This window comes from Gasterosteus aculeatus, chromosome 18 (assembly GCF_964276395.1).
Source record: "Gasterosteus aculeatus chromosome 18, fGasAcu3.hap1.1, whole genome shotgun sequence".
In the NCBI taxonomy this organism is placed as follows: domain Eukaryota; kingdom Metazoa; phylum Chordata; class Actinopteri; order Perciformes; family Gasterosteidae; genus Gasterosteus; species Gasterosteus aculeatus.
In genome coordinates this window covers 15,815,799-15,835,135 of record NC_135706.1, presented here as the reverse complement: position 1 = coordinate 15,835,135, position 19,337 = coordinate 15,815,799, and the positions used below count along the sequence as shown (strand labels likewise).

The following is a 19,337-nucleotide window of genomic DNA, read 5'->3' as shown; positions in this document are numbered from 1 at the left end:
AGTGATTCCGGGTTTCTGACTGAAGCGTTAAAATGGGCCTCTGCTGCCACCTGCTGCACAGGACATGACGTGTTATAATCATTATAAAGCATTATATATGTACATTATCAGCTGACTATAATCAAACAAAGATATAAGCAGACACGGGCACATTTATAGTATTTCCATAATGCCCTTCAGACATAACAATATTAATGCAAATCTGGGGTGTGACTTCTATCTTTTTAAAGACCAGCAGTGACGTGAAACTGGCAGCAGAGTGCGCCCCACATCCGCAGAGCGCGTCTTCTATTTTGGGTTTCTTAAAGGAGGTTATCGGTTTCCCCCCCCAGACAAAATGAGCTCAATGGGCGTCCAAGGTGAGTATATTTCTGTCACACTGACTACATGTGAAACATGTCAAATGTGGCTCAATAACAATCTGCATTGCTCAATTCAGGCAATGAAGAGAGACTTTGTCTGGAGGAATTGGAGGCGGCTCGGATCTAATATGACAAAGAACGTTTTAAAAGGTTCAGTGTTTCAAAACAAACATTTGAGAAGAAAAAGAAGAAGTAATGAAATTCATACCATAGTCATTTTAGGGGGGACGGTGGTGTGAAAACGTATATTGGAAAGAAAAAAAAAGAATGTTTTAAAGTGGCCAGTGTTTGCAAACAAGTATTATGTGCAGGATGTTCAGTCGTAACAACCACATCTCTGTCTCCCTCATTCGCGTCCATCTCTGTCCCTGCAGCTCCGGATGCTGCCGCTGCTGTGGACAGCTGTGATTTGTAATGCAAAAGAGCCCAATGCAAACGCGCTGGTCGATGTGGACGTGATGGCAGCAGCAGCGGGTCGGGTCGCTGATTGGTCCCCTCGGGGGGACCGGAGGACGGAACTGGACGCCTGTGACCACAGAAGCTCACGGAAGTCTCAGTCGGAAGCAGTGTCCTTTTTCTTCACGCCGTGTACACACTTTTAAAATGGGACGAATAAATAAATACACAAGCTGGCAAAACCAGAACAATATATTCATACAAGCAAACAAACATAAGTGCACATTGGGGAGAATGAGCAAAGATAAGAGGTCTTAAATGAACAGATTTACAATTTTTTTCTGTTCGTAAAAAAGAAATCATCCATCAGCAGCCGGCTAGCTTAGCTTAGCATAAAGCTAGCGTATGTGCAAAGGTAACTGAATCTGCTTACCCCCTAAAGCTCTCAGCGCGTTCCCCCAAAATACGACACAACGAGGTATCAATCATCTTGTTTAATGCAGAAAAGCTAAAGCTACACATTTCCCAAAAATGTTGAACTACTTCTTTAAGAAGGCACTGCATGGATTTATGATCAGTCTCTTTCTATGTCTACTGTCACAGCAAACATCAAATGAAAACCATTGCATGTTAAATATACGGTAGAGTGGATTCTACAAACTACTTAGTTTTTTTATTGTTCATCAAGAACCAAGAATCGTCATGAGACTCTTTTCCTCTCCTTTATCGGACCAACTACTTTCTAGAGGAATGTTCACATTCCCCGTTAAAATAAATGGCGGCCCATTTCGGAACCGCCGTTACTCTTTTCAGGTGCCCGATGTTTAGTTTTGACTTTTCTTCTGTAACACATGCTCGAAGACAAAAGCAACGTAACAGCCCAATGTCATAGTATCCCATTCACAAAACATGATATAATGTTATAAATAAAAACAAGATGAAATACAAATTAAGACCAAACTTTAAGAGGATAATAAACATGCACCCGGGAGTATGCGGTGAAAAAGACCAGGATAATAGTCCATCATAACATTTGCAATAAGAACATATTTTCAGTTGTCTGACTTGGCTTTGTGATGTCAAGGCCCCGTGTAGCTTAAATAAGATTGTTCATGGCTGTAAGTGTTCCACAGGACTCGAGTGCACTAAAATAATGTTACAAAAGAAACAAGGTCAAACATGAAAACTCTCATTGTACACGTATAACAATCCCAACAGCACAGTGTGTTCGCCCCGGCAGGTCGTACCGCGGACACACGGGCGACGCGCCACGAGATGCCGCCCGTGACAGAGTGAAACTCCCCCCGACCTGAATCGCTCGCTTCCACATAACTGCCGGCTCGCCGATGACGAAGCGCGGCTGCCACTGAAAAAACATCGCCGAGCGACAGGCTCCGGCCTCTCGCGCCGGCCCGGTTTTGCTTTCCACTGTAAAATAACTCACACTCAACCATAACAACTCTAACGGCGGAGAGAGAAATCAAGTGCAGATCGCTTTTCAAAGGCAATGTGCTGAAATCCTGTTTAAAAAAAGACAAACTATCCCACGGTAAGATATGCAGTCTAACTGTTCATCTATATCTAATCTACAAACGAGCAGAACTGTTTAACGGGACGTTTAAAGTGGAATACGGGAGTTTGAAGGTGCACTTTTTAACGCGTGTCCGATTCTCTGGTGATCACGGCGCCTTCGGGCACCGACGGCCCGCGGCGTGTTTCCACAAAGCGAGGCGTTGCTGAGCGCTTCATTTCTTTAAGGCGCGCCGGTTTAACTGGGAACTGGGAGCGTAGAAGAAGCGTTCCACGCCATTGACACGTGTCTCATTGTGGTCACTACCACACTACCAAGATTTTCCGGTCATTTTCAACGCCAATTCATTTTTAATATCAAAAAAATCCCAAAGCTAAAAATAATTTGCTCCTGCAACTGATCATGTGTCATTAAGCTCCGTCTTTGAGCAACAGGGAAGCAAACTTTTCATTGCAACCACTGTTGGTTTTCATATAAGAGGATTCTTAAACTTCTTTAATCCACTTCTGAAAATAGTCCCGAATAAAACACACAATCTCCTCCTTCTCGAGTGGTTTTTGCTAAAGACCAAAGCTGCTTTAGAAAAGGATTTAGTCGTATTTATGAAACCATATATTCATAATCCAACTTTAAATAATTGAAATGTTCAGCAGGAACAAATATGCTTTTGGGCTTTTGGGCGACACGCCGACTGGAAAAATATTGAGGCGCACAAACCTCCTTTCTGCTCTTTTTTTAGAATTTGTAACAAAACCAAATAAATATCACCAGTCCACTTCAATTTGGATGAAGTCCAATCTGCTGTTTCTCCTTCAGTAAAAATGTAGCCGGTGACGGGTAAAGAGAAAAGAACCAGGAAATCCACCGGGCATCGCTGTTTGAATGGACCTGTCCGGCTATTGTTACGGCGATGACGTGTTTTCCAGCACGGGGACAGACGAATCCTTGCGGCGGAGTCCCCGAGGGACAGGAAGAGAGAAGCGGAAGTGGTGTGGTGGTGTCCGAGCGTTCGCTTGGATTCGTTTCTTTTGGAACCCTCAGAACCTCAAGTCTCAGAGTTGGCCATGGACACGATGATGTCCAGCATGCTGTCCAGCCCGTAGAGGTAGCCGTCCTCGCGGTTGCCCTCGACCCACGCCGCCCGGTGGGTCAGTTCGTCCCCCTCGGAGAGAGGCGTGGTTTTCCCGAAGTCGATCATCCAGACTTTGGCTCTTCCTTTGCTGTCGTGAACAAACAGCAGAGAGCTGCCAATCACCTGCAGGGACACAGCGAGACAATGGGACGACTGAGAGGACAGGAAACGCCGAGCGACATGATCTCACTTCCTGTTTTGTGTTTACGACTTCTTGCACGTATGTCTGCTGGTGTGTTAAGTTTGTCCGTGTGAATCTGCATGTTGTGCGTTGTTGTGTTTCGATGACCGTGCATGTCGATGGTCACCGAAGGACACGCCAACCAGTTCGACCATTCCGCACGCCGCCACGTGTTACATGCGTCAGAAACGCACACGTCCTGAGCCGAGCGACAGCGATTGACGCATTACCTCGTGGGTTTTGAAGAACGGGGAGATCTCCAGAGTGTCTCGGATTTCCTTGAGCCGGCTCAGATAAACGTTCTGGGGGAGAGGGAGGAAAAAACACGGGCGCTTATTGTTTCGCCCGGTTGTGATGCAGCGGATCCTGAGGTCAGAACTAGAGCTGTGGGGGGGGGGGGGGGGGGGTTCACTTAAACACACACACACACACACACACACTAGACAAGCACTCACCAGTATGTCCTTATTTCCTTTGACAAAGTCCTGGAAGGCTGCAGTAACTTGGTCTCTTGTCTTCGTCTTCTTAAAATCTCTGTTCACGGTCCCGTCCTCCTTCTACGGGAGAGAACACGAGGGAACATCTAAAGAACTTCATTTGTACTTATTAGTCCATGTCAACACAGATTCCCCTTCATTCACTTCATTCACTGGATGTGTGTGTGTGTGTGTGTGTGTGTGTGTGTGTGTGTGTGTGTGTGTGTGTGCAAAGGTTCGTTTTAGGTGTGGACACGTTCTTTGCTTTCTGGGAGCAGCCACGGTAAATATGCTAATGATGTTTAAAGCAAACAAACGGGGCGACGTAGCGACACGCCGAGACCGATACCGGGACGGGTAACAATACAAGATCTGTGGTACTGAAACACTGACAGAGCCTCATTTCAGGCGCAATTAGCATGAAACAAAGGACAACTTCAAGGCTTCTGGCGGAGACGGGAGGGGCAGGAGACGGGAGGGGCAGGAGACGGGAGGGGCAGGAGACGTGGGGGGGCAGGAGACGTGTGTTTAACCTCCAGATGCTTTTGTGCGGGAAACGTCAATATGGCAACTAAGATGGAGCAGTTGTTCAATAGTTACCAGTATCCAGAGTTGCTGGATGTGTTCAATGTCACATAAAGCAAACTAGCATCGCATTGCAAATTGAATTTAGCCTCCAAAAAGTACCACTAGTAACAGTAGAAGTAGTAATAGTAGTAATAGTAGTAGTAGTAGTAGTAGTAGTAGTAGTAGTGATCCTTCTTGGTTGATTAATTAATGAAGAGTCATTTCCCAGCACAGATGAGCACATCACTCGTAAACTTGATATTCAGAGTTTTGTAAGTGGTTTCGGGCTCCGTGGCGTCGGCCGACGGACCAGGAAGTTGTAATTCCGCCGCCTCAAACTTAAATAGCAGAGGCTATTTGGTCGGTCGGTGGAGAGAAGAATAAACAAGTTTTTCTTACTCTCCCGGCCGTCGGCCAACAAGACGCAGCTACTTTCCCCTTTAAGGTCCATGTCTCCCCCCTCCTCCTTCACACAATCTACACAACCGATGCACATGGACGGCACATCCACGCTTTTTAATTCCTCTCACACACACACACACACACACACACACACATGTTTCTGGGGATAGCCCTCGGTGTCCTGGCAACAGACCACCGGGAGGCCGCCGATGTCCTTATATAGCCACGACCCTCGACAGCAGAGCCTTGTGTGTGTGTTTGCGTACAGTTGTCAGTGGCAGATGCCGTGGCGGCATGTGTGACAAAGGATCTCATGCGCAAACACACACTTCAGAGGAAGTTTGTGTCCAAAACAGGAAGTTGGATCACGACCTTGAAGGCCCCTCACGCCCACACACACACACACACACACACACACACACACACACACCTTCTCCAGTCTCACCTTGACTCCCTCTATCCTGAATCCCAGGGTGGCCGTGGAGCTGATGGTCTCTCTCCACTGCATGTACCGGGGCTTGGTCACCACCTTCTGGAGGGTCTCCTCCGGCGTCGGCGCCTCCGGTTCCACCTCCACCATTTTCTGATACATGTCAGGCCTCGGGGAGGGTTTCTTACGAGCTTTGGTCAGCTCTTCCTCGAGGTAGGTCCTGGAGAAGAGCGATTAAACAAAGTGTGAAGCCGGGGACGGAGGCGGAGAAGACGACGGCGCGGGCGCGAGGAGGAGGAGGAGGAGGAGGAGGAGGAGAGAGGGTGAAAGCGAAGGTGTGAAGACCATCCTACGGGTTTTTAAAGAAACCAAACGAAAGAACGCACTTCTTTTAGAGTGATTAACGCAGTCATTTCAGGGTGTTCACACTCTTAACCAGTAATGGAATTAGTTTTATCAGTAGAACAGCGGCATTATCAATAGAAATGAAGCACAAAACTGTAAAAACGTTTTAAATAAACTGAGCAATTAACCGCCAGCCTGCGACGTGAAGACCTCATGTCAAGTGTCTTCTCACCTCACTCCCATCTTGCAGTCCATCACACACGGGAAGTCAAACTCAGCCAGCAGGTCCTCCATCTGGTTGTATTTCTGGCCGTCCTTCTCCACGTCTCCATGGTAACCGGGGACGTAGGGGCGCAGCACGTCCCTCATGAGGAGGGACAAGCAGCGCTGCTCACATTCACAGTGTTTCTGAAGGACGCAACGAAAGGACACAAGGATTTAGATCTACCGAAACACAGTATGTGAATGAGGTGACGAGTGGCGCATTACGCTGCGACAGGCGGTTCATTCAGATTCCAGTGTACAATGTATATTGGTATTGAATAGATGAGTCGGTATTGGCTTGATATCGGACATTTTATGCCCTGAAGCCGCGATAATTTGAGTACCAACATGTGGCGTCTTACTTTTAATATTCGTCCGTTGGCTCCGGCCTTGAAGCTCCCTGTGAAAAGACAGAGAGCGTGAGACTGCGGTGAAGAGGCTGGTCCATCGCTCTGGTCCAGCGACCACCACCACCAGCAAGACCCTTCCGCCTACGACGCTGACCTCAGAGACACCCTCCCAACGAAGACACAGCGGCCACCGCCACGTACCTGCGTGTCCCGCCAGCTGTATCCAGGGGTATTTCTTCTTGAAGGACATGACAAACGGCGACCAGTGGACCATGTTTTTAATCTTCTTCCAAGACTTGTGCTACAATCACAAAGAAACAACACGAGTGGTGATCCTTCACAATAATGCTTCACTGGCAACGTGGTGTTTTCTTTCATTACGACAATCGGCGTCCACGGCGACGAGTTTACCAGCTGCATGCAAACTTTAAAGACACATTTAGGGAAGTGCACAAGGAGCAAACACATGCACAAGACACACACACACACGCACACACACACTGTGGGGCATCCCTGACAGCCCCCCTCCCTGCTGTTTTAGGACATTTGAACTAAGCTCTGCAGGGCGGGGCTGGGGTTTCCCCCGGTTACACAAACACAGTTTATGCGAGGGCTCCCTGTCCTTGGCAGAGGCACCGAACCGTGGAGATCCTGCTGCACGCGCGCACGCGCACACACCCATTGACAAACGGGGACACGCGCAGACAAACACACACCGCAAGTTGTCCTCGAACGTCAACACTTTTCATCTCCGTGGCGACCGGCCGATTCGTGTGTTCCGTTCTCGTGTCTCTGACGTTCCCCCCCGCCGACGTGTCAGCGCTCTCTAATCGGTACATTACATGAGCACATGGCGATATGAACGCGAGCAAATACACGAGCGAACGGTGGCTTGGAGGTCTGACGGTAGAGAGGCAGCGGCCTGCTGGGGACACAGAAAATAACACTCCAATTAAATAATGTATTCAAGGGAAGGAAAAGGCTTCTCATGCCAGCAGCATTACGTCACACGGAAAGACTCCTGGAGTCTTGTTCTGTGGGTTTAGACAATGTTTGGCTGGGAACCGTGTTTCACAGCCAAGCAAAGATTTAAAAAAAAGAAAAGAAAAGGATGCAGGACAAAAAAACATAAGAGACTAAATCCAAATGTTGACGCGCAAATGAAATGTGTCCCCGACATCTGGTGCGGGATCCTCTTGTGTGACGTCACATTTACATCGACTGTAAAGATGTACGCTCGCACACAGAAGACTTTCTCCGGCGGGAGGCGTAATATTTTGTCTACGGAGAAGAAGAGAGATGGGGGAAGAAAAAAAGAGAACGGAGGAGATAGGAGAGGAGAGGAGAGGACCATAGAAGGAGACATATTACCCATGTCACATAATCTGGACCTGATGAAAATCCATCAGCTGATAGCATGACTATCTATGGTTAGACACACACACACACACACACACACACACACACACACACCTTCTCTTGTCCCTCGCTCGCTCTCTCTCTTTCTGAGGTGAAGAGTCACATGGAAAACTCTGCTAAAAGTAAAACACACACACACACACACGTGAACGGATCACATGGTGGAAACTAACTGCAGGGCAGGTCAGCTGCAGTGAGTCGAGCTTGAAACAGATTATCGGGACTGTTGCTTTTTCAAAGTGCAAAAGTTGGTGGCCGAGTTTTCACAACGTTTTCAAAAGTCTGACTGACTGAACTGATTCGAATCCTCTGAAATGATTCTGTCCTTTCCGACACAAACAAAAGAGTCAATTAGTCATCTAATTGAGCAGTTCGGTCGAATACCTTTAGTCGGTCATTCGTTTTTACTTCTTTTTTTATGACTTTTTTCCAAACAATGAACGAGCAATCTCAAGATTTAAAGTGGTGGATTTATGAAATTCTTTGCGGAGAAACTCGGTTATAAAACGAAAATGAAATCTGCTTATTGGCAAATAATGTGCAAAGGACAGAACAATAATGTCCACGTGTCGATGTGTAGGCGATCGCAGAGAGAGAAACGAAAGAGACGGACTTTGGCTGTTTAAGCCACCGGACTGGTGAGAAAAGGCCCATCGGGATTTCCTCCACCGTCTCCGGCCGATTAGCAGAGAGCGCGAGAGTATCCGACTACAGCCGGAGGGGAGGCCAAGTTCTGCACTCGCTGTCAGACTGTCACCGTCTCCCACCAACAGCCAGCACGCACGTGTGTGTGTGTGTGTGTGTGTGTGTGTGTGTGTGAGAGACAGAGAGAGAAAAGAAGTCTGGTTCAGCTCATGTGTGAGTAATAACAGGCATGGTGTAGTTCTAGAAGCTGGAGACATTAAAAGGTGATCAGGAGGAGGATGAGGAGGATGAGGAGGAGGATGAGGAGGATGAGGAGGATGAGGAGAAGTTTGGCTGCTGTGTAATGAAATAAAAAAACGACCTCAACTGCTACCCGATATACATATTACTGCTCAGTAAAGTCCGTCTCCAAAAGTCGAGCTGTCAAACATCCCCAAGCAAGGACTAACTCCCGGGATAAAGAGCCTCCTGCGACGGAGCGGCTGCATCGGGCGACGGTACCTGAAGGTGGGCGGTGCGCAGGTGGATGGCGGTAACAATAAAGACGACTCCCACCGACACGACAACACTCCACACGGAGCAGAGCCACGCCATCGTCCGCCTCCGAACCCTCGGGCCTTCAGAAGAGCGAGCGCCTCCGGCTCTCCTCTTTCCGTGACTCGGCAGGACACACACGCGTGTGTTTATGTGTGCGTGTGTGTGTGTGTGTGCGCCGAGATAAACAATTGTGCATCATTTGGTTGGCAAAACAGGGGACAAACATAATCTGGACATGCAAATCTCCACACAGGTGAAAGCATTTAAAAGAACACAGACGGAGCCGAGTGTGTGTGTGTGTGTGTGTGTGTGTGTGTGTGTGTGTGTGCGTGATGAACAGAAGAATTGTTACAAAACGAGCAGCAAACGTGAAAAGGAAACGCGATGAGCTGTAACGTTTCAGGTCGTTTATCCGGGAAAGAGAAGCCTGGCACATAAACACATCTGGATTCTTATGGAAGGGGGGGTTCACAGCTGGCTGGAAGGACAAGTAAAACCTCAAGTAAAACCTTGAGCGTGTCCGAACCTGACAACAGACACTCATGGAAAGTTTTCAAAAGTGTTCAAACGGAGCTGCCAGAGGCGGCCTGTGTTGAAAAGATTCGCGGGGAACATCTCAGGAATGTGCCAAACGTAATTTAGCCGCGAGCGTCAAGACTGCTGAAGAGATCGAAGAGAAATGAGGTATACGAGTACAGATGCAAAGCAGGAAACCGTGTGTGTGTTCCAGCCGGCCAATGAGACTGAATGAAGTTTAACTATCCAGTTACACTCAATGTGACCTCATGTTTCCTCTCGCGGATTCCAGCTTTTTTTTTTTACCTCATTGAATTTAAGGAAATATACAACTGTTTTTCTATATAATCTTCTTCTCCTTCGTATCAGTTCGGCTGGTCCATGCAAATAATCTCACTACCGTATATCGTCTCCTCGGAGACGCTCCTTCCTGTAAGGACGTCGATTTTTCTGCCGTTCGTTGCTGTACAGCCTGAGAGACGTCTTTTTCCATCTCGACAAACCATGAAGCCTTAATTAGTTGAGTCGGTGCCTCAGCGCAGCAGCGCGTGCATCACGCGTCACTGGATAAGGACGATAAGACACGTGGGTCTCCATCAGGAAAAAAGCCCCACAGTGTGTTTAAGAGTCAAGACATTTCACTATTTAGTTGGTCACCTTTGGGGTTTTTTGGGGGGGGTTCTGGGGGCGGGACGGTGGTGTGGTGGTTAGCGATGTGGCCAGACAGCAAGAAAGGCCCTCGGTTGGACCTTTCTGTGTGGAGTCTGCGTGTTCTCCCCGTGTCTGCGTGGGTTCTCTACGGGTTCTCCGGCTTCCTCCCACAGTCCAGAGGCGTGCTGTGGCGATCAGGGTGATTGGTGGCTCTAAATTGCCCGTAGGTGTGCGGATGTGAGTGTGCATGGTTGTTTGTATGAAGGATAAGGATTGAAGATGGATGAGCTTTTGCTTTTTTACAAACACTCACTTTTGAATTCAATTGGTTGAAATGGAAATGTTATTTTTTTTGTAATGAGCAAAGCTCAACAAAAAAACTGGGATGCAAGTCCGACAAAACCTTCCCTCAAAGTCACTCGCCCGCTCATCTTCTTCTGGTCTCTCTCGCCCTCGTATCTCTATCCCCAGACCAGCTGGATGACAAGAGGAGGGCAGGAACAACTGTAAAGTTTCCATTGAGATAGAGAGAGAGAGAGAGAGAGAGAGAGAGAGAGAGAGAGAGAGAGAGAGAGAGAGAGAGAGAGAGAGAGAGAGAGAGAGAGGAAATGGTAGAAGAAGGAACTTCTTGCAGACAGGAAGTAGGGTGCGGGGGGTTGCCGCTTGCCTCAGCGGCAGTATTTTCCACATCCGCCGCTGACTACAAACAAAAGAAAGAAAGAAGGCCTTGCCCTCCGTAAACATCAGAGAGAGCACAGAGGGGAAGAAGAGCTCTGAAGCAAAGAGTTCATGTTGGCTCCTCAAATATTGTCGTCTAGAAATGTGCATCAAGCTCCTCAAGCTGCATTATTGAAGTGTGCATTTGGAAAGGAGGACATTTTCAGATGCTTTATGGAGAAATAACTTAATGTTGGACGACACGTCCCCCATTTGCATGTTGGGAGGAATGAAACGTGCATATAGTAAAAAACTAGTGGCAAAGGGTAACGCCGGGTTGCATACGTGTGCGATGCGTAGCAGCAGGGGAAACACTGAGGCACGCGCGCGTGTTTTTCGTGCGCGAGAAGCGCAGAGGAAAACAACAGGCCCGATATCGCTCACCACAAGGTCCCCTTGCAGATACAACCGATTGTCTGAGTCTGCAGGGTTTAGACTGAGAAGCACCGACACACACACACACGCAAAATGACACGTCAAAAGGAGCGCGGTGCAGGCGGAGCAACGACGAACCTCCGATAGCAACCACGGGCCGGCCAGTGGAAAGAAGGCGACAAGAAAAGTGACAGTGAGAAACACTGACATCTAAAAACAAAACAACTTGAGGTCGCTGCACGGAACATTAAAGTGCTCCAGATCCAGCCGCAGCTCTGAAACGCTAACAAGCACAACGGCCTGTGAAATGTGCCCCTGGTTATGCGATGCTGGACAAAAACACCACGGCGATCCGCCGGAAGGTCCAGAGAGGTGATTCTGTTCTGATCGGCGTCACATTTATAAATGCAAACCCGTGGCTCTCTGGTCAGCGACCTGTGTGCAGCTCTTTTCTCTGCACACAGCAGGGTTTCCCCTCGGAAACCACACATGCAACCCCACGATACCCGGAGACACTCCTTCACCTAAGATGTCAGCTTCAGTGACTCCAGGCCGACCCGACTCCTCGTTATTCAGGGTCATGGGGGGGGGGGTTAAGATGAACTCTCACGCTTACCAGCGAGCTCGCACAGAAACACCAACGGAAGACGTGACCGGTGTTTCCCCTCTCACAATAAAACACACACACTAGCACACACGCACACACAAACAAGAGAGCTGGACACACACACACACACACACACCAATGCACAAACTCTCTGTCACACGCAAACACACACACAGCTGTGAGAGGGAAACTCGGTTTGACGTCACATGGTTGCTAGGCAACCGGCCGCCGTGGTAGTGAAGATTTTCCACTGCGGTGCAAACACGGCGTGTGTCTAAGTATGTGTTAGTGTGTGTGTGTGTGTGTGTGTGTGTGTGCTGATTATCTTCAGTTACAGTTTAGGTCATAAAAAAGAAAGAAAGAAAAGCTCTTTTTGTGGCGTCGTTTGCAGATGAGCTCACTTCTCACAGTCGGAGCAACACGTGCAGGAGAAGATTCGACTTTGGGTCAAGAAGACGAAAAGAAAAAAAAAGGGATGTGTGTCCATGTGACATTAGTGGCAGTACGGCAGTTAGAGACAAAATGTGACTGTGCAACTTTGTGGTGTGTGCAAAGGGTGTGTTTGTGTGTGTGTCTGTGTGTGTCTGTGTGTGGGTGTGTGTGTGTGTGTGTTTCAGAGCATGGGCCCGATCCGCATTCCAGGAGAAACATCTGCTTATGTAACGGCTGCGTGAGTGAAGAGCGACGCGTGGACTGAAAGGTGTCCGGGCTCTGCTCGCCGAGCGGCCTCACGACGCCGTCCTCCTGCAGATGTTTCACTTGTTTACCCATTTTTTGACATCGATGAATAAGTCAAACAATCTACCAAAGTGAGCTGGGCTCGACCTCCTGTGATGATTGGTACAAATTGAGGGGATTCCATTGTTTTAGGTGAATGCGTGTGTTTTTTGCATTGAGGGGCTTGCAGGTAAAAGTACAAAAGCAAACGACGGCGCGTCGCCTCAGCATTGAAGCCCCTCCGCTGCCGACATGTTCTTCTCGTCCCACTTTCCCAGAAATGAAAAGGACACTAAACAAAAACAAGATGATAATCTTCAGCAGGTGCCCCTCTGCTTGCCAATTTACCAGAAAAAATCAAACACCTTTGGCAGATTTGTGCGTTTAAACCTTGGAGAGGTGCCCGGCAGCCGAAGCACCAGCCAAGCGGCGCCTATATAAGGCTCCGCTCGGCCTTCAGCCCCCACTCAAAAAAACCCACTTGAGATAATCCAAAAGATGATGACCGCGGCACAGCCCACGTGTTTATAGTGGGAATTAAAAAGTCACGCTTACTCGGGTTCAATTCAGCCGAAAAAAGAAAGAAAACCCTCATGCATCTGTGTGTGTCTGCACAACGGTCCTGCTGTGTTTAACGTCACGTGTCAAATAAAGCAGAGTCACCGCTGCAATAAACGGCGCCGAGAAGAGCGGACGAGTTCGCCTCCCACCCGGGTTCCTCTGCGGTGGACGCGTTTCATCTCTCTCCTCCTCGGCGTCCTGTACTAAGCGGTAAGGGAGTGACCTCGGATATGCAAAGAGCAACACAAACACTATTCAAATGATACCAGCCAAATTCATTCAAACAAATGGTTTGGTGAGTCCATGTCACCCGAGAGGGACGGGACGGGACGGGACGGAGGGGAGGGAGGGAGGTTTTGATTGAATATCGCACATCCTTCTATGTGGAAAATGAGGCGAGACGAGAGAGTCTTGTACAACTGCGCCTTTCAGCTTCAGAGCTGATAGAGGATGAGAAGTAAAGGCGCCGACATCGTCTCGGAAACGCTGGTAAATTATTAGTTATGCAATCCTCAGTGTTTTATAGCAGAAGCGAAATGTCCCCATGAACTTATCCCGGCTACAAACAAAAACACAACCACCTACACGCACACAAACACACAACAACACACAAACGGGCCTCAGCCTCTTTGAAAAATGTCCTAATTCAGGCAAAGCCTAAGTGTGTGTGACTGGCAAAAACTCTTTCCCTTCTTTCAATCCGCCGGGTTCTCTCCTTTTAACACACACACACACACACACACACACACACACACACACACACACACACGGGTTGGTGCACAGAGCTGGCCTTGTTGTTGTGAATGTCAAGCATCACTCAGGCTGAGGCCATTTTGACGCAGGAGCAGCCAGCCAACATGCACGGGCAAATTCAAACACACACACACACACACACACACACATAACAACATTTTGAGGCGCAATCGTTTACACCGCAGACAGACTTTTTCACAAATCCGGATTATTTGCCAAATCCCGCTGGTCTTTGGCAACGCTCTTAGATTACTTCAGATTCTAAATGAGGCGATTTCACCACCATCAAATATGTAACGTCCGCCGCCTTATTTAACGTGCTAGCACGCTAACAGTGGCTAGCTCAATTAGATCCACAGAGGTATTTCACAAGATAGATTATAATTCTAGAGGGAAGGTTTTGGGATTAGTCAAACGGCTTAATAACCCTCTGCAAATCCATACGGCGGAAATTTATATTTGGCAATTCAGGCGAATGCAGACTCCAAAGGACGTTACCATCCACGAGTCCAAAAGCGCTCCACTAAACACACACACACACACACGGGCAGGTTTGGAGCCGCTTACCGCTCTCTGTTGGGAGGTGAGCACAGCGGGATTGAGGAGGTGCTCTCCTTTCTCCGTGTCACTGGAAATGTCCTCCTCAGACTCTTCCCAGGACGAGGAGAAACCGGCCGAGGAGGCGGAGGAGGACGACAGCTTCCTGAGGGAGTGGGTGGAGAAGTTCGCCCCGGGGACGGGGCTGGAACCGGGGCTCGGGCTGCACCCGAGGCCCTGGTCTGAGCCGGGGCCTTCGCGAGTCCCGGCCTGGCTTTCCAAGCCGTGGTCCGTTACGATGACGGCGGGGATAGAGGGAGGGACGCAGGGCGAGTGGTTCCAGGTGGGGTCGGTGGGGGGGCTCTCTTTGCTTTGTGTCGGAGGGAGAGCATTGCATTCTGGGTAATCCTCCGACCGGTTGGCCTCTGTCTGGAGCCGCAAGCGGTCCTCTCTCTCGTCTCTCCCGTCTCCCAACATCTGTTTGTTTTCTCCCTCGCCTCCTCCCTGTTTTATCTCCTCTGCCACCGACGCGTTCAGCTTTAATGTCTCGAGGGAAACCCGAAGGACAGACGGTCCGTCCAAACCGGGGGTTTGCATCGTGGCGTCTGAGCCGTTTTCACCGATCAGTGTCTTGTTTTCAGGGCTCGCTTTTGCAGCGCAGTCGCCCTCTTCAGCGTCTTCGCTACCTCCTTCCCTCCTTCCTCCCGCCGTAGTTTCTTCCTCCCTTACTCTTCCATTTTGGACAACTGAGCTGCTCTCCGGCGGGGGGGTCACTGGGCTTTCGAGGGCCGCGTTGGTCGAGCGCCTCGGAGAGCGAGGGCTGCGCTGCAGCTCGGTGTTCAGCACTTGGGCGCGAATTCCAGAAATGTGGGCCTCAAAAATGCCCACTTTTCCCCTGACCTGGTAGACACAGAAGACAGGGACAATTAAGGTTTCACTCGTCTCCAGCTTGGTTTCATTGGGGTAACTAGAAGCCAGTCGACTTTAATGCATGTTTTTGATATTTCGGTTTGGTTCTTATCGTTTCACTGCAACAAAAAGTCGTCACATCATCACAATCTCCGACCAACGTCATAAAAACGGAAAAGAAAAAAGAAGAGTTTCTTGATATTTCACATTAAACAGACAGAAGGGAAAAAAGAAAACGTATTTGTATGTAGTATACTGTGTACATGTAAATGGAACTAAATGGATAATGTTTTAATGCTGCTCACTGCATATTGATCATTGAATTTAAATTCCAATTATTCTGAACCTGATAATCACATTTTGCTCTATTTTTGTGTAATCAATGCATCTTCATTTATATTATAGAGGTACAAACAGTCCAAGGCAAAAGAAAAGTAGTCACATGGACTCACAAAATTGATTACTGAAGAGATTATAATCTGAGTTTATGAATGGCGGATGACGATGGAGAAGGAGATGCTAGTAACTAAAGAGGCTGAGAATCATTATTCCACATCGATCTCGTCCAATTCTCCCGCTTTCAGCAGCGTAACAACATGGAAGAAAAAGTGAATGTGTGTGTGCACCTGAATCCAAACACTCGTGTGGTTTTTCCTGCTTTTGCTTTTGCTTCGCCGCCTGCAGCGTTTGAACGATCACCGGAGCGTCCTGCCTGCCGGCGCTGTTCTGACTTGTCCCGACAAACGTATAGTTAAGCCGTAAATTCTCTAGAATTTGAAGACACGGCCGCCGGAAGAAGAAGAAGAAGAAGAAGAAGAAGAAGAGCTGCACGTGTAGAATCACCTCCACGTTCTGCAGCTCCCTGTGTATCTGCAGCTGCTGCGCCTGGCGTCTCCTTTCCTCCCTCCTGTCTCCTTCGGCCGTCTCCCCTCCTCCCACCTCCTCCGGGCCCTCGCCCTCCCCCCGGTCCTCCCCGCCGGACGAGCTCAGCCGTCGGACCCGCTGGCCCACATTGACCCCCAGGAGCTCCGGGCTGCGCGGGGAGGGGGAGCGGGCGGGAGGGACGGGGGAGAGCGAGGACGCGGGGGGGAAGGCGAAGGTCCGACCAGGGGAGCGAGGGCTCGTCTAGGAGCAGACACACAAAATGGGATTATCGAGAGATGCTAATGAACCGAGGTCTCTTTTTACTTTCTTTTCTTTCTTTTTTTACAATTGCATCATCAGTTAAACATGGACTTAAATAAATAGCGTTATACTGCAGAAATATGCATGACGTCCCTTTGTAACGTAACTGCAGGTTACATCACAGCTGGTCGTAGCAGAACAGGTATTACTGCAGTGGCACAATCTCAGGGTGGGTCTTAATTTGATGATGAGTTCAACTGCATCATTTGTAAGATAATTGCTACTGTTGTTGCCTTTCTTCTTTCGAAGGTTACGTAGTTCGATCTCCACGTTGAATATAAATCATTTGTCTGTTGCCATTTAACAAAGACCTGCCTTTGTTTGGCTTCAGTGTAGACTTCTTGGAAGACACACAATGGGTGCTTTTGGGTGTAGTTACCTTCGGGCTGGTTGGGCTGTAGAGACCTCCACCCGCCGCTCCCCCGACCAGTAACTGACAGTAGGTGCTGCGATCCGGAACCGGCAGCACGGGGCGAACAGCTGGACTGGTTCTGGATCGAGAGGCGGCGCTAGAGGAGCCGGGCTGGGAGTGAAACTGATTACTGCTGTGGGGAGGGAGAGGAGAGAGGAGGGGAGGGGGGAGGAGGGGAGAGGAGGGGAGAGAGGAGAGGAGAGGAGAGGAGAGGAGAGGAGAGGAGAGGAGAGGAGGGGAGGGGAGGGGAGAGGAGAGGAGAGGAGAGGAGGCGAGGGGAGGAGGGGAGAGGAGAGAGGAGGGGAGGGGAGGGGAGGGGAGAGGAGAGGAGAGGAGGGGAGAGAGGAGGGGAGAGGAGAGGAGGGGAGAGAGGAGGTGAGGAGAGGAGAGGAGAGGAGAGGAGAGGAGAGGAGAGGGGAGGGGAGGGGAGAGGAGAGGAGAGGAGAGGAGGGGAGAGGAGAGGAGGGGAGAGGAGGGGGGAGGGGAGGAGAGGGGAGGAGAGGGGAGGAGGGGGGGAGGAGAGGTTGGTTTCTGCGAGTTCAGGTTTTGCTCTTTGTGGGACTTGGATGGGAACATAATTACAGATAATCCGATTAACTTGTTATGTGGACAATAAAAAAGAAAAAATGAAAGTGGATCTGAACATTCCGGTCTGGCAGGTTCCCGCAGAGACCAAACACGCTTCAGGTATGCGTTTCCTCTACAATCCTCTACGCTGCGATTTAAAAAGCCACAAGGCTGCAGACACCTTTTAAAAGGAAACCAGCTGACCTGTTCATGACTCCGAGGCCGCTGAGGTTCAGGGCAGAGGCTGCCATCCCCGCGGCCGGGCCACGGGCCTCCAGGGCCGGGTGCACATCCGACAACCCCCCCCCCTCTTCTCAAGGTGCACGGAGGTCTGGAGAGACAGAGCTCAGCGTTTCGTCCGCAGTCAGCAGCTCCACGCCGCTGGGAACAGGAAAAAACAAGAGGACAGATTTCCACTTATTGATAATCAAAGTGTTAGTGAAAACAGTCAAAATAAAAGGTCAGATCACTGGAAATTAAATCTTCCATCACTGTTTACGTCATCGTGGACAAAGAAGATTATTCATGTGGTGCTGTTGTTTAACTCAAGACAAGCTGTATCACTGTTCACGATGGAATTAGAACTAAATGAATGACAGCGAGAGGCTGGGAGATGAATGGACACAGGAAATGGAAATAATTTGTGTTGATCCTTTTCTTCTCATAATGTTTCATAGAAGCTGAGATTTTCAGAAGGCCATTTGGAATCAAACAGCAGTTGTAACAGAAGCCTCGTATCGGTCTACCGGATCTACACCACGACGTCTCCATAATGAAGAGCTTCAGATATTTAACCGTTGCAACCTTTTCACATCTGTTCCAAACTGGAGCAGCAACACAAAGGCCAAAGTTCACAAGGGGAGGATGACAAAGAGGTCAAGAGGTGGAGAGAGATGCAAACGGATAAAGAAAAAAAAAACCCCAGCAGATTTAAACACAGAAGGAGAAGAAAGGTCCATCGGCCCAGATGTGGACTCTCGGAGGAGGAGGAGTCCTCTGATGGACGCAGTGTAGAGTGATTATCATTATCGGACCAATCACAGACGTCCCAGCGGCGCCTTGTGACCCTTTTTAATCGAAAGTGAACCGAAACCAGCATTCTAATTCAACCGTGCAACCGGGTCTAGAATGTCGGTTCCTCAATCAAGGCCAGCTGCTTTTTTTTAGAGGGGGGGGGGGGGGGGGGGGGATTTAATTGGACCACCCAGCAAAGAGACGAACGTCCATCATCATCTGACGTGGACCACAGCGTCGCGTCCAGCTCCCGAGGGGTTCACACGGCTTCAGCGTCACCACAAACGGACCAATTCTTCACCGCTGTGGACTCGTTGGCGCTTTTCAGACTTCAAAAAAAAAACAACACTCCAAACGCGGCGATGCCCCGCGACTCGGGCGCCTGCCGTTTGATTCAGACAGACGAGTGCTGACTCAGAGCCGGCTGACTCGCCGCCTGCTTTGAATGACATGTGAGATAAGCGTGAGCGGCCATTACCGGTGGCTCAACTACAGGCAAATCTTCTGGTTCTCTCCCTTTAAGAGCTTTTCAACATGCGTGACGTGACGTTTTACTCCTTGTACCATTGTCATTACATTGCATATGTTCATATTTCTACTCTTTTGTTCTTTACTTACTCCTCTGTTGTGCTTTTAAATATCTTATCCTCTTGTCCAAGGACTCGATAAAGTTCATTCTTATCCTAAACGGGCAGAAGAATCTAACTGAAGCTCCGACATCTGGAAAAGGAAAGCTGCTCATTCAACATAGTGAACTGCCTGGTGGTGCATTCTTGATT

General features: G+C 49.1%; 1 protein-coding gene and 1 long non-coding RNA gene across 3 annotated transcripts; one reads left to right on the top strand and one right to left on the bottom strand.

The window, feature by feature from the left end:
* Nucleotides 1–437: 437 nt before the first annotated feature.
* Nucleotides 438–1,000, top strand: LOC120808026 (uncharacterized). The gene is made up of 2 exons (XR_013453416.1): nt 438–512; nt 737–1,000. It is a non-coding gene; the product is annotated as an uncharacterized LOC120808026 (long non-coding RNA).
* Nucleotides 1,001–1,237: 237 nt separating this feature from the next.
* LOC120808414 (inositol-trisphosphate 3-kinase B) lies at nt 1,238–17,933 on the bottom strand. Of its 2 annotated transcripts, none has more exons than XM_078093678.1 (11): nt 17,749–17,933; nt 16,945–17,110; nt 16,224–16,505; nt 14,502–15,371; nt 6,638–6,737; nt 6,449–6,486; nt 6,055–6,230; nt 5,493–5,697; nt 4,058–4,159; nt 3,833–3,904; nt 1,238–3,544 (listed from the first exon to the last, which is right to left on the bottom strand). In XM_078093678.1, exons 1-11 carry the CDS (start codon nt 17,793–17,795, stop codon nt 3,335–3,337), a joined length of 2,268 nt encoding a protein of 755 aa, XP_077949804.1. In that variant the 5' UTR covers nt 17,796–17,933; the 3' UTR covers nt 1,238–3,334. The 2 variants fall into 2 exon arrangements, with proteins under 2 accessions (XP_077949804.1, XP_077949805.1); XM_078093679.1 differs by having other exon boundaries at nt 16,945–17,107; nt 17,749–17,927.
* Between the last annotated feature and the right edge of the window lie 1,404 nt (nt 17,934–19,337).